Source organism: Parasteatoda tepidariorum, chromosome 10 (assembly GCF_043381705.1).
Source record: "Parasteatoda tepidariorum isolate YZ-2023 chromosome 10, CAS_Ptep_4.0, whole genome shotgun sequence".
NCBI classification, from domain to species: Eukaryota; Metazoa; Arthropoda; class Arachnida; order Araneae; family Theridiidae; genus Parasteatoda; species Parasteatoda tepidariorum.
The window spans coordinates 71,469,803-71,485,075 of record NC_092213.1 but is presented as its reverse complement, the minus strand read 5'-3'; the positions used below and the strand labels follow the sequence as shown (position 1 = coordinate 71,485,075).

The following is a 15,273-nucleotide window of genomic DNA, read 5'->3' as shown; positions in this document are numbered from 1 at the left end:
TTTCTACAAACAGCAGTTTAATTTTTTTTTACTTTTTGTTCTTTGTGGTGTTCTCGACATTCACCATTTTAATTTTTCTTAAAAACAAATTTATAGATATATTTTAAAGGAGTTTCAGCAATTTTTTGCTTATAGTTCGTTTGCTTTTTTTCTTAATATTATAAAGATAACTCGGATAAAAAATCTGCAGATTCTAAAATAACATTCTGAGCTTGATGCCGTGCAGGAGGGCTTCCGCTACTGGGATTGTGAGTATTACATTAGAAACTTATCTTTTAATTAGTTTTATGAGTTAACCCGATTCAATAGTCTGCGATCATATATATATATCTATGACCCCATCTTAGGCATTTAAGTAATATTCTGAGCCCAGTACAATTATTTTTAAGTACCACATATTTGTATCATAATTTTTTCAGTTTAGGTTTTATTTTTTTTAAAAAAAGAATTATAAATTAAAGATCTTACTTGTAGTTAGTTTGATCTTCTCTTCTTGAATAAACTAAATGCACTTCTGCAAGCAGTTCTCATCCACTTTAAAGCACGTCCTGTCTTCTTTTCTTTTTTAACTGTAATCTCTATGTTAAAAAAAAGTAAAGTTTTAAGCATTTTGTCAAAAATAGTTTTCATCAGTAATTATATAGATATTTTAGTCTTATTTCATAACCGCCGTTAAAAAGCCGACTCAATTTTGAGTTTACGACTATCAATGTTCAATTCCGTAGCTTTGTAATTTTGAACCTAACCCAGGGAACTCTTGGATGATGCATTGGGACAAACTACCCTTCGTTGAGGACTATTTTATGCAACCAACCTGCATTTGCGTTATAAAGAGAAGAAAAACACGAAAACTTCTTGCGGTAAGCGTAACGGCAAGGGGACAATAACCCATTATCCGTCTACTATTGAGGATATTTCACGTCAGCTCTGTGTTTGGTGTCAGACGGGGTAGAATTCATATCAACCAGTCAATGCTGGGATTCGAACTTGGTTACCTCATTGGTAGGTGAACTGTCTAACCCCTGAGCCATCGCTGCTCTTTCTATATATTTAGAATTTATTTATTTATGACAATTACAAAAGTTTTGTCATGGCAGATTTTAAATTGTGTTTTTGTTATCCTTTTCTGAAATAAACCCGAACAAATATACGTATTGACCGTTTGATTATTAAAATTGCGAAGAGTAATGTCATGATTATTAGAAACACTTCACACTTTCAAAAACGGACTATTTATCTTGTTTTGATGTTTTACTTCCCGCTTTTTTAAATAAGGATTTGTTAGATTTCGATTGCATTTTTGTTTCATCCTCGATGAAATTAATATTTGCTATCCCCAATGAGTAGACTATTTTGCCTTCCTTTTTGACATGCTTTTAAAAATTTAAATTAATTGCAGAAAGTACGGGACACCTTATAAACTGCGTAGAAATACAATTAACTCTTAAACATTATCGAATCTTAAATTTACACTTAATGTAGATGGTACAGTTTTATTTAAGCATAAAATGGTTTTGCATAGATAATATTAATCATATTAGCACATTACTTATTGATTATCAAACTTTTATACTAACCTTAATATTATCTATATATCTTATAAGCAAAAAAATATATTTTAATTAATTTATTGGTAGCAAAAATGAAGTTTAAACAAAAATAAAAGTTGCCGCGAAATTTTCTTTGTAGTTTCTTTGTAGAGTATGTGTGCTTATTATTTCTTTGTTTATACTAAAGTGATTAAATTTTATGTTTTTCAGAGTTAACAAAAACGGTTGAAGGAGAAAAGTTTGTTTAAAATTGTTAAGTAATTGAATAATGCAGTTATCGAAGTCAACAAAATCGGTTAAAGAAAAAGTATTTGTTTATACTTGTTTTAAGAGTTCTCACCTTTATGAGCAATCGCTACTTCATCAGAGTTTATCCTCACGCTGTCAATGGGTTTATGAACAATAGACTCTCCTTTTATCTCATTTCTTATATTCCCTGATTCGCCAGTTTTTGTGATTGTTTCGTCGTTCATGTTTATCTTTATAAGATTCTCCATTCTCTTTTCCATATTCTCCATTTTGATACGGAGGTATTTCACTTCATCTGTCAATTCAGTCATTTTAAGCAAAATGAGGTCTATGTTTTTCTCCATATCAATCCTTGTATTATCTTCAGTTTTTGTCACGCTTTGCTCCTTGTCTGATTCCTCAATATCAGACGGTTTCATACCGCACTCATCCTCTAACTTGATGCCCTTTACGGAAAGAGTATTCAACATCAGTGTAATCATCTCCGTTCCTGGCATACTTTGCTCATCCGTAGATTTATTAATAACAATCTCACTCATTTGGGATTCATTCACTTGCATCCTATTTCTTTCGGAAAGAGTTTTTGTCTGGTTTGCATCAATATTTTCTAAGATCGCAGCTTCATCTACTGATAAATGCTCGCTGTGTTGCGCAGTGCTATTCGTCGGTGATGTGTGTTTAGCATCTACGTTATCATGAATGCTGTCATCATCTTGGTGAAAAAAGTCGTGCATCAATGCTTTAGAAGCTGGTAGTCTGTGCGAAGCGTCAAATTTCAAAAACTCTTTAATGAATTGGAGAGCAAGTTTCACATCTGTCTCACGCAAGTCATCAGCACTGAAGATTTTTGTCATTATTGGCCACAGTAATCTATTTTCCTGCGAAGAAAGTATAGCTAGTATATATTTAGATATTAATTATAGTTGTTATAAGTTCGATTTATGTTTAGTTCTAAATTTGTTATATTTGTCTCATAACTTCACACATTACATTACATATCCTTGCCGACTGATTTGAAGGAAAGAAGTTTTTTTTTAATAGTATTTGTGAAAGATAAGTATTTGTACCAGTAAGCTACAAAAATGAATTTAATTGAGTTAAAAATCAGGTCGGTGATTGCTGGCACATTTGAAATTAATTTTCTAAACTCATCAAATCTCAAATTAAAGTATAGAGATGGTTAAAACAAATATTAATATAATTAAAAACTAGCTTTAAAAATTAAAAAATAATAAAAATGTAATATATCTATTTTGAAAGCGTTTTCGCTTTAATTACAAACCAAAAATTTTTTTTAATCAATGTAGGTGTTATTTAATCACAATAAAATTTGCACGTGGGTATTCAAATTAAATAAAATAGCTTGCTTAAAACTGAAGCGATTTTTGACCAAAGAAAATGAAGTGTGTGGGTGTCTCAATTCGTAAGTTACAACTACGCAGATGTTAATGTTTGGTAATTTCAAGTTAAGTTCGTTGAAGAGAAAGGCATTAAACAGATTTCAAACTGTATGACTAGTAGTGGTAGTACTCAATTTGCATCACAACTGGAGCTGCGGTCTGTGAAACATCCCTAACTTCCCATTTACACGAGGCCTGGTATCACGCTCGTGATGTCACCAGACAAATGTGAACCTCATTTTTCAACTAGACTGTTTTCAGAGGCAAGCATTGCCTGGTGAAGACAACTTCGAGTCAGGCCGGAATTCAGGCATGAGATGATTGGCTCTTTGTGTCACGTGATTATTTTTTGCTACTCCTTACAAGTTGGTGCTCTTAACATCAGAAATGGTGTAAATTTGACAAACATTTTTTCAGGCTTGTGTCGTCGAAAGACTACTTTCAGACACCTTTTTTTGTCCTCGTGTAAATTGGGTGTAAGTATCATCCAAAGACACGACATCCCAATTTTGATCTTCTGCGTAGGGAATGACTCTCACGCTTTGGTAGACCCGTATGCGAAATCGAGCTGTTTATATGAACAGTTTAACGAGGACCAATACCGCATTCTCTCTAACTCTTCGCAGACTAATAAAAGTTAACACTCACTCGCGGCATAGGTGATCTACTAGAAACTGAATCGTATGATCAGTCCACTGTTAGATTATACAGCATGAAATAATAATCTACCTCTAATCGGTTAAGTATTGTCGTATACATTTCTTTTCTCTGGTCCGTAGGTGCAGCTCTTGTTATGGCGAAATAACTAAGCAGTTCCATAGCCAGACAACCGAACGCCCACATGTCTATGCTAGGTCCATCAAGGTGTTTTCTCTCTTTATACAAGACAACTTCAGGGGGTTGGTATACAAGTGGTACGCCTATATGTTGTCTGCAACAAAAAGTTTTGTTTTTGGTTAATAAATAAGAAGCATTGTTTTAAATTTACAGTGCTAAATTGTGGTAAAATAGCTATATTATTGTATTAAGACTAAACTTAAGATGAAATTCAATAAAATTGACCTTGAATGTCTTAACTTTTTTACAATTAAATTTCATACACTTCAAACGAAAACACATATGGTGTTAGGTTGTTTCAAAAGCTCTGCAACGCTTGTCAAAATTTCCCTTGCTTAAAGATCTCGTTTATAGCAATAACGAATCAAAACCAGAAGTTCAGTTTTATCCAAAATCATTTAGAGCATATTGATGAAAGTTTAAACTAAGAACGCCAAAACGACAACAACACAAAATTAAATTTTTTCGTTGATTTTTGGCTAAGTAAATTTCATTTTTAAGTTAAGTTGCCTACCACGACATTTAACAGTATTCATTCAACCTCAATTCATTAAATTGTAAATAATGAACCTGAATTAAAACATAGCATTATTTATAATCTTTAGTTCAGAAAATAATTACTTCAAAAGATAGATGTTGTTATTTATAAACTTAACACGATTATTTTTTAAACATTCAATTTCAAATGCTTATATTAAGGATCTTTGTACCCATTACTAGTTAAAATGAATAATTATGTATGTTTTATCAGAATGTTTTTTACAAAATAAATTTTTTTTTAAAAATAAAAAGAATTTTTTTGTCGTAATACACAAATCAGTGTTTACATATATAAATTTTTTTAAAGAAAATCATAAGCTACCAGAGCACAAAAATCATCTATTCCATATAAACTACATTTGATAGCAGAAGTAACTAAATCCTTTCATTTATGAAATAATAACTGAAAACCAAATACGTACTTGTGGAGAGGTTTTTTAGACTCCCTCAAGAATGTGAAATCGCACAGGAGTGCCGAATTTTCATCTGATAGGAGTACGTTGTCAAGTTTAATATCAAGATGGCAAGCTCCGTTAGAATGAAGATAGTCCAAACCTTGGAGCACATCTTTCAGCCAACACTTCACGATATTATAAGCTCCCTTCTTTTCTCGAAAGGCTGCGTCTTGAATGGAATCAAGCAATGTGCTTCGATATACTGGCATCAAGAAGACAAAAGTTTTTTGTCTCTTCAATTTGTGCATGCCTACCAAGGAGACTAAGTTGGGATGTCTTAGATTTTTCCATAATTCAGACTCGGCTTTTGACACCATCTCGTACGGCACAATTTTTACAGCCAGCTCAGATTTGTTCAAGGGCTCTCTCATTCTGAACACTTGTCCAAAAGAGCCTGCTCCAATACAGCCAAGGATAGTATATTTTTTCTCCTTTTGCAATATTTTAATTGCCTTCTTAACGCGCTTAGCACGTTTATCATTTGAAATTTTTTTCGCACCTTTCGCCATTTTAAATCTTGTATTAAATAACAACGTTTTTTCTAAACTTATTTGAATTCACAGCATTTGATTTCACACAACTCAAATGAGTAAGATAGAATAGAATAAATTACAATAATAAGAGAATTTCATTGTTGACTTAAAATGCACGCAAATCCTAAAATTTGCTAAACGAATCATTTCAATTATTTGACAACCATTGTTGAAATACATTTCTAAATAGCATTGTTAAATGTTATTAAAAATTGCTTTTTAAATTTACATTAGAGCTTATGTAATTTTTTAATTGTGAGCAATTGCCCCCAATATTTTCTTTAAAGGCCTACTAACCTTTCTATATCGTTACAAGATGTTTTCTGATGATAGAATTAATAGTTATTCATAATTATAAATTTATATATTACTAGGAAAAAAAACTTCACAAATGCAGCTCGTTTTACTGTTCCTATACTGTATACTTTTATAAACATTTATTCTAACTCGCCAAAATTTGTCACCAAAATTTAGAAACAAAATCAGCTAAGAACATTAAAAACAAAAAAATTGTTCTTAGAATCAAAAATTAAAGTTTGCTTTTCCTCTAGAGTCTTAAAAATTGCCTTAAAATTTTGATTCAGAGTTTTATGGTGTTTCAAAATTTTCATACGATCATAAACCGTAGTATAGTTTAATTCTTCGTATGAAAAAAAAAACTATCTTGAAGTTGTATCTACCTCGTAAAACTTCTTTTGTTTACATTGTAACAGAACTTTTTAAAACATTTTATTTAAAATCACTTACGTAGCAGTAAGATACAATCAAGTCTTTTATAAAAAATAAAAAATATAATGTCAATCAAAATAAATTATGCTGAAAAAATATAAAATTTGATTAATAGTAAGATCTTATTCGAGTTTTATTAAGTCCCCATTTCATTTATTTTTTACCAAGTAATGAGCCATATAATAACATGGTCAATCCACGCTATGTCTTAAAAATCTAAATTATTGAGAAAATCAATTAATTCCAGTTTCTCAAGCATCTTAATAAACCATTTTTTTTACCATAACATCATGTAATGAAAAGAAGATTATAAATGTCTTGATCTCGAATTAAGTGAATTTTAAACATGATTCTGGCAAAAATTATAATATTCAATAAGAGTTTATAAAATTGAAAGGAACATACTTCCAGCTGAATCAGGAATTTACAGTTTAAGTGAAAACTAAGGAGCCGTCCATAAATAATGTTGAACACTTTTTAAAAAAAATATTTCTGATCCCCTTCTCAATTTTGTCAAAAAGTTTGATATTTTTTCCCATTATTACACGTATATTTCAAAGTATATTTTAATTTCTGATTTTCGTGTTTTAATAGTATTAGTATTAGTAACCGTCACAATAATTATTATATGAATTCTTAATTTAATGAAGAAAAAAAATTTGCGCTGCTGATTTTGAAATTTTTTTAATTTTAACCAAAATGAGGGGCAGTACACTTCATATTACACCTATATCATAATACCCTGTGTCACAAATTTTTACAACTCACAAACCTCCCTTCCCCCCCTCCTCCAAGAGTGACATCATTTATAAAGGGTCCCTAAATTAAAACAGTACTTTAAGAGGTTTGATGCAGATATTCTCTGGATGTACATTTACTCAGTATAATCAAGCTTTCTTCATTTCTTAAAGAAATTTATTCTCCATATTCTCCTGAAATTAAATGCATATAATAAAACAAACTAATAAAATTTTAAGAGAAAATTAGTGATCACCGCAAGGCGATCATAGGTAAACCATTGGCAAAATGGTTGTTGTCTAATTTTTTTTGGAAAAGCAAATTTATTGTGTTTTCATTTTGGACATTTTAACTGTTAATCCTGAACTGCTCGGTACACAATTTCACAGACATATCAGAATGCAGCTCAGACACATTCTGTGTAAATTCTTCTGATGACTGAATAGACATTGTACAGCCAATCGAGATCAATATTAACATTTTCGGATTGGTACAATGGTGTTCGATGGAGATTGTAAGCTGCATCATACACCCGTTTCGGATTCACATGTTCATACATGAAATATGATTTGAAAGCTAAACTTTTTTTTTCCAATTTTACATGAATATTGAATGAATTATTTATAATGTGTGGAAGACAGTATACGGTCTTGTGCAAGTCATTGGGTACGTTGACAATGGATCCTTTTATCCCTAACCTGGTGATCAGTACCCAGTTCTCGTATTTACATGAAAGATGTTAGGAGAGTCACCATTTGCTCTTCGGAAGGGTTCAATTATGTCAACCACTTAGGTACTTTTGTGAGGAACGGGCTTCATGCTTGCGTTTGTGAACGGAATCCTTTCGTTTTTCCGTTTGTATGCAACGCTCAAGGTATTTCTGTCTACATTCTTTGGCCTGACTTTTTCAGCCTCAGTAAGTTTATACTTTGACATGGTTTTTTTCTTGCTTCAACTCTAACCTTTGGGACCATGTCAATCAGTTTGGGACCCTCTTTATTTGTGATATTCATTTGAATTAATGTTGAAAACGATCCAGTTTGAAATGTAGGTTAGAATTTCTGATTCTTAATTAAAACAATAAAAACAAAAATATCGATGTAATTCTCTTTTATTCACAACTCAAGAAGTATTTATGAGATTTCTCTGGTCCCATACCTCAAGAATGAACTCATCAATTTAATGCATAACAAAATTAAAAGTGAAAAAAGAATTCTAAACCATGATCGGTGAAATATAAATCGGGCTTTCACGTATGTGTAAGAAACGGTGCTGAAGGGGTTAAAAACGTGATAGATTTATTTCTTCGTATTAGTAATTTAGCACACATATGAAATAGGCACAGATTTTTTCTCTTCTTAAAATAATAAAAATTTTTTTTCGCAAAATCTTAATTCAGATTTTTAAAAAGAATGAGAAATGTCTTTAAAATCATAGTGTATGTGGACGACTTAAATTAATAACAAATTCTTAATAACTACCATTACTTTAAAATATAAGAATAAAATGTATTTGCAATTGCAGATAAGAAAATAAAATTATTTCCGAAATAAAAATTTTAACTTACAAATTTGGCAGAACAGAATTTCTAAAATAAAAATGTGAAAAGTTAACATTTCAAAAGCAAGCACTCTTCGCTTTATTTCCATCTCAATTTTGAAGCTCGCCCCAAACTTTCCGCTTTTATAGAGGAAAAGTTTGGTCTCATTAATTTATTTCAAAGTTATGTTGAAACAAACTGACGTTTATATGTATAGCAATCAATCAGATTTGTCAACAGAAAATGTTTGTTTGAAATCAGTAATGGAATGAAACATACTGCAGAAAACAGAGACGGGATGAATAAAATTAGAAAACTAATAAAGAAAAAAATACCCATCCAGGGTATTAGGTTTGCAAGATTCTATCGTAAAGAAAAAAAAAGTATTGACGTAATATAACACAATTTCGAACTGTTGAGTATTAACTCAAGTAGTAGTACTTCTTTACTGCATTTTCTTAATTAAACAAACTAAATGATGAAACCACTCTGAAATTTGATACTATTTTGGAAAGTAATAGAAAAAAAGATTTGAGACTAAAAATTAAACGTGAACACATTAGTGTTGTCGCTTAAAGCAACTTAAATTTACGATAATTGTATGAATAAAATATAGAGATAAGGCGCAAAAAAAAAAAAAAGAANTAATTGTATGAATGAAATATAGAGATAAGTCTCAAAAAAAAAAAAAAAAAAAAATTTCTTAAACAACGATTTCATTCATTTTGAAAAGTTACTTTATAAGACAAGGAAGTTGCATCCATCTTTTTTATCGTCTTGGGCACTTGAAATCATATTTTAATGATAGACATTTGGGAAGGGAAAACTCCCTTAATTTGGCATTGACCGCTGGCAAGTTTAACAGCGTCAGTGTTATCTTTATTATAAATTGGACAGAAAAACACATAAATACAGCTTCAACAAATAATAAAGAGTTAGATATCTATGCAATCTTCTTTACTGAAGTGACTAAGTTGTATAAAAGGAACATTTCCTCTTTTATTTTATCATAAAAACCTTACTCAGTGAAAATGGCTCATTTAAATTATTTTTTGCATATTCTGGGAATGATTTTTTTGCAAATGTGTAAGTAATAAATATTTATCATTATATATCTTGAAATCTTTTTCGTTTTTTTTGACATAATATTTAAGCATTTAATTTTTTTAATCTATTTTATTCTTATTTATTTATTTATTGAAAAATCGTAAAAAAACGTTTTAGTTCTTGAAATTAGGTTACTTGTTTTTAAAGTGAAACTTAAAACCCACAAAAAGAATTGAATATGAATTTTCTGACAAATCTTATAAAGCTATGAAATCTTAAAGGGTGCTATAAAAGAAGGACTACTGTAAGACATATTTAAGGATGTGATAAAATAAATAAATATTGCTAAAGGAATCCCATAGGATCACGGTAAAAATGCTCAGATTTAATAAATATTTGAAATTAATCTACGGATTCAATTTGCGACCTACATTTAAATATAATATATTTAAATATTTATTTAAATATAATCTGATAATTTTTTTAAAAAATTATTTCATATAAAGACTACTTGCAGTTTACAGAAAGAGCTTTTTAATATTTTCTTATATATANAGGGGGCGGAGCCCTCTAGTGTATATATATATATATATTATATTTCCAATAATAGAATTTAAGAGCAGAAATCAGTTATATTCTTAGAACACAAATCTTAGATATGTATTGCTCTTGTTTTATAATAGGTATCATAATTAGTATCAAAACACAAAAATTATATGAGTATCATGAGTTATATCTCAGCAATGATATTCCTAGTATAGTGCCGAAACAATTGTAAGTCTATGTTAATTGTATCATTTGCCCTACCTTTTTTAACGCATCGCATGCGGGAAATCTAGGAAACGCTTTTAAAAACAATACAATTCAAATGTTGTAGATCAAAGTTTTAAAATGTGCTAGGCAAAGCCGCTGTGGCTCAGGCGTTAGAGCGCTCACTTCTTAATGAGGTGCTCCAAGTTCGAAACCCAGTGATAGTTGGTCGATACAAATTCGGCTTCCAGCTCGCACTGAACTTAGGGCTATCGTCAGTGATATACTGAATATGAATTTCCTCTTGTCAATGGGCTAACCGTGGGAGTATTTCTTAGTTTTTTCTCTCCACGTAACGCAAAGAATAGCGGAAGAAAAGAGCACCGAAAAAAATCACCTCATTAACTATTATAAATGCAACGTCCGATTAAATTCGGGATCCTGAGCAGGAATTCAATGCAATTATAAATATTTGTTTACAATGAAGTATTTGTAAAAAATAAGTTTAATTAAAATTTGATTGAATGTAAATTTCAATACTGTAAATACAATTATATAATAGTATTGTTATAAATATTTTATCAATCTCAATTTTATCAGTGGTCTCAACTACTATTTTATACAGTGGTCTCAAGTACTATTTTATCAGTGGTCTCAAATCTTTTGAAGAGTTACAATTAGTAAGATGAGACCTTATTAATACTATTTCAGTGAGTAATTGCATATATCTTCTGATTCATTGATAGATGAAAATGAATAAGATCTTATAGGCAAAGAATGTAAAAATAATTTTATCAGCAAAATAAATAAATAAATACTGTATTGAGTATGTTGAAAGATTTGACCAAAATAACCCATCATATATTAAGATTTCTCTTATTGAATGCACCTGTTTCCATCAATGGTACATTTTGCAGACAAAATCAAAAGAATTTAAAGAAAATGTTTAGAATATTAGACCAAGAGTTTGTCAAAGAACTATAATTTAGAGTGTTAATTGAAAGCCGAAACGTCTAATCTAATCACTCAAATATTCACTTCTTTTTTTTTGACAGACGGGCTAGCAAGAACAATTTCTGATTATAGATTATTTTAATTCTAACTTGTGAAATCGCTTAATGACTGAATAGTTTCTGTTCTGTACAAATATTTCAATAAGAAGAAATAAAGAGAGATTTTTTGATATTTCATGAAATCGTTAAGACGCTTGAGATTAAATTTATATTTTACATTTTAACGAGTTTCAAAAATATATTTTTTTCCAATGCTCACCTGGAAAATGACCTTTCGTCGTACAGGCATCTGAATAGCAGATACAGCAGGGTTTATTTCACAAGGAATCATTTCAATAACTTCATCATTATGCGATTCATTATACATTTGGAAGACATAAAAAAAGACTGAAATAGATATTCTCATAACTATTTATTTTATTTATCCATTTGGTGATAATCAAGCAAACTTTTTTCATCGTGTAATATATATTATGTTTATATTTAGTAAATATCAGTACACATGTAAAATATACTTGAAAAAACTCACTTATCTTCACGCGATATTGGGTCTTTTTTATGAAAAAACTGAATAAAATTCACTTACTCCAGGGCAAAATTTTTTTTTTCATGAGAAAACTCATTTGAGCTGGGTTTTTTTTTCTTCAAAAAACCCTGTTGTTTTGTGAGTCCTAAAAATATAGAAAAGATACCCATTGTACTTCATGAAGAAAATGTTAATCTGCATTTTTATTACTTTGTATGTGTGTGTATAATCACGATTTCAGAGGAATTAAACTAGGAGAAAAATGGAAAGAGAAATCCAAAAAAAAGGAGGAATATTTTCATTTAATTCTTTTTACCATTTATTCTATTTTATTCCAAACAAAACTAGATGAATACCTGTTTTTCGTACGAAAAAAATAAAAAAACGGAATTGATCAGCATCATGCACAAAAGACACAAACAAAACGAAAAACTAAAGTTTAAAAAATGCCAATTATCGTTGATGATGCCATTGCTGGATGCCATTGCTGCACTTGGTATGATGCCATTGCTGGAAGCCAAATCATGATAGTCAAAATTTACCACAATCAGGTAACTTTCCGGTACTTAATCCCTTTCGAGAGGCCGTTAAAAATATTACCACAATACCTTATCTTATTATTACCTTTGATGCCTATTAAAACTGGACTATTTATCACAATTCCAGTAGTCACCAAAATTTATTTAACATTATTCATACTATAATAGAACGGCGAGTTTTACGGTTTCTAGAAACGAATAAACAACCTTTCTCTTCTTAGTAAATAAATTCTTCTTAATACATGATTTTTTATTTTAAATTCAATGACCGTTAATTTGAATTATCTAGTTTTTTTTCTAAGGAAAATGCGTTTCAAAAAAATAAACACTTATTTCTGATAAGTAAAAAATACTAATATTATGATTCTGTTTGCTATGCTACCACATTCATATTCATTATTAAGTTCATCTGATAAAATATGCATAAAAAAAACAACTAACATAACAGAAATGTTGCAGCTTTAAATTTATTTTTTTTAAAAATATGAAGCTATAAGCTTGAAAACATAATTGATATTATGCTTAAAATATTTTATTTAACCCAAAATCGTCTTTAGTTTAATTTAAAACAATGGCTATTGTTCAACCAATAAGAAAATTTCATTCCTTATATGTGTCTTCCAAAAGATCTACTGAAGCTGATATTCTAAATCTTGAGCTATGCAGTCGTTGTTCAAACTTCAAGACATAGTTCTTGAAGTTTGAACTACACCCTTGTGCAAATTAATTGAAACAAACTTTTTTTTTCGTGTTTTTTAAAGAAGATGTTTTGGGGTTGTTTCGGTTACAATGGGGTTGGACCTTTGCAGCCTATTGACGGTATGATGCGTTCTGAGCAGTACATTACTATTCTGGGTAAAAAAGTTGTTCCAGAGTTGAAGAAACGATACCCTGATGGAACAGGGATTTTTCAACAGGATTTAGCTCCTTGCCATACGTCCAAAATTGTCAAGAAATTCATGTCTGAGAATCAAATTGAGACATTGGAATGGCCAGGGAACTCTCCGGATATCAACCCAATTGAGAATCTCTGGGCCATATGCAAGAATCGCCTATTAAATATGGACTGTACAACTATGGAGAAGCTAATCACGGCGTTAATTCATGTGTGGTACAAGGACACAAATATTATAAATGACTGTAAAAAATTAGTGGAATCCATGCCGAATCGTGTCCAAATGTTAATAAAGTGTCGTGGAGATCATATTATGTACTAAAAATTTTTGAGTTTGTATAAATTTAAATAAAATAGCATTTTCTCTTAGTTTTCTGAATTTATTGAGTTTGTTTCAATTAATTTGCACAAGGGTGTACATCCAAACTTCAACTGAACGTTCAAACTTCAAGGAAACAAACGGTTTCGAAATTATAAGACACGCATATACTCCCTATCTTATAATTATAGATGAGATGAAAACAAATTTAATGTTTAAGAACTTGCAATTAAATAAAATGAAATATCTATTATGTTTTAGGTTTGGTCTATTCTTCTTGCAAAAATGTAAAGGAGCTGAAAGGAACAATTTCGAATTCCTACACCGTGAGAGGCGGCAGCCTCTACCATAGATGCTGGACTCTGAAAAATCCAGACAAGAATGTGATTTTCATTCAACTTAATAACATCAGTTTACATAATAGGGTAACTTTTTCGTTCATAAATTTCATGTGATTACAAAACATCTTCGCTCCTAATCACCTTGAAGTTAAAGTTATCAAACTTGTGATCATAACCCTGGAAAAAAATTTCTTGTCATATTTATACATTACAGTCCGAAAAAAAAGATTTCACCCTGAATAATTTTCGTACTAATGATCGGATTTTCCCCAACTAAAATGGTTCCCGGGGGTGACTTCAAATATGCTAATTAATTAGTGCTAACTATTAATAAAGTTACGAATCAGATACAAAAACGTACTTTCCCTGAATAAACATATATTTTTTTAAACATATTTGGATTCTTAACCTTTAAAATATATGGGGTAGCCGCAATTTGGAAAGAATGGTCCCCATATTTGGTCAGGAGAGTGATTCAAAGTTCGGACTCTTTAATGTTAATTTCACTTTTTGCGTTTTTAGTCATATTTTTAAAACTAATTAAGCAATTCAAAAAAAATTCCATTGTATTTTTCAATTGAAACTTTTAAAGTATCAACAGTTTTTATTTGGTAGAAGCCAAGAAAATTTAAAATTAATTATTTACACTATAATTTACTCTGCGAGTGTTTCGTCGAATTATTTTACCAACTATTTAATTAAATTTTAACATTTCTCAAAATCTTATTCTTTAAGCTACCACGTATAATAGTTTTGCATTAATATACTAATCAATTGTTATGGTATTTTAATTTATGTTTTCCCTTTAAAGTAAAATTCCTTTTTAAATTATTGTCAAATTTTTATTGAAAGAAAACTTAGAATAATTGTCAGCTAGCTGAGAATTAAATCTTATTAAGAAATGAGAAATATTCTGCCAATCAAAGTTATTCGATTTAGAAAAGCTGACTATTTACTAAGCTTGCTATTTTTTCCGAAAAATAAAGATAAAAAATGAAGATCTTTTTTTATCTTAATTTTCTAAATAAAGAAACTTTAGCAGTCATATTCGGTAATAAATAAGTAACTGTTTGTGATCGAAGAGCTTAGTGTGAACTACATGTTGAACAGGTTTGAAGGGAAGAACATGTTTGCAAAAGTAAGTTTCGGAATGTATTGAAATAAAGGGATGCTGTTTGCAAGTCACGTTTACTCCAGAAAACCATGTTACTTAAATACTTGTTAGAATGAAATGCCCTTTAATAATAAAACAATAAAAATACTATATATATA

The 15,273-nt window shown here is 30.0% G+C and overlaps 3 protein-coding genes across 3 annotated transcripts in view; 2 read left to right on the top strand and 1 right to left on the bottom strand.

The window, feature by feature from the left end:
• Nucleotides 1-15,273, top strand: part of LOC107449272 (uncharacterized protein CG3556-like) — a 184,835-nt gene that overhangs the window by 118,614 nt on the left and 50,948 nt on the right. The gene's annotated exons all lie outside the window — the stretch shown is intronic.
• On the bottom strand, nucleotides 303-4,610 carry LOC107453130 (uncharacterized). Its single transcript, XM_043055942.2, has 3 exons — nucleotides 3,929-4,610; nucleotides 1,891-2,677; nucleotides 303-578 (listed from the first exon to the last, which is right to left on the bottom strand). Exons 1-3 carry the CDS (start codon nucleotides 4,040-4,042, stop codon nucleotides 475-477), a joined length of 1,005 nt encoding a protein of 334 aa, XP_042911876.1. The 5' UTR covers nucleotides 4,043-4,610; the 3' UTR covers nucleotides 303-474.
• Nucleotides 9,429-15,273, top strand: part of LOC107449271 (CUB domain-containing protein 2-like) — a 22,549-nt gene continuing 16,704 nt past the window's right edge. Inside the window, exons 1-2 of the mRNA XM_016064762.4 lie at nucleotides 9,429-9,657; nucleotides 13,922-14,085. Of these exons, the coding sequence (XP_015920248.1) occupies nucleotides 9,603-9,657; nucleotides 13,922-14,085 (219 nt within the window). The 5' untranslated portion in view covers nucleotides 9,429-9,602. The remainder of the gene's footprint in view (nucleotides 9,658-13,921; nucleotides 14,086-15,273) is intronic.

Bases quoted from the DNA above. Each gene is read 5' to 3' on its own strand.
- LOC107453130 (XM_043055942.2), bottom strand. From the start codon at position 4,042: ATGTGGGCGTTCGGTTGTCTGGCTATGGAACTGCTTAGTTATTTCGCC. The intron at 2,678-3,928 runs GTAGATTATTAT...CTTTCTTCGCAG, and splicing joins CAATACTTAACCGATTAGAG to GAAAATAGATTACTGTGGCC. The intron at 579-1,890 runs GTGAGAACTCTT...TTTTTAACATAG, and splicing joins AGTAGCGATTGCTCATAAAG to AGATTACAGTTAAAAAAGAA.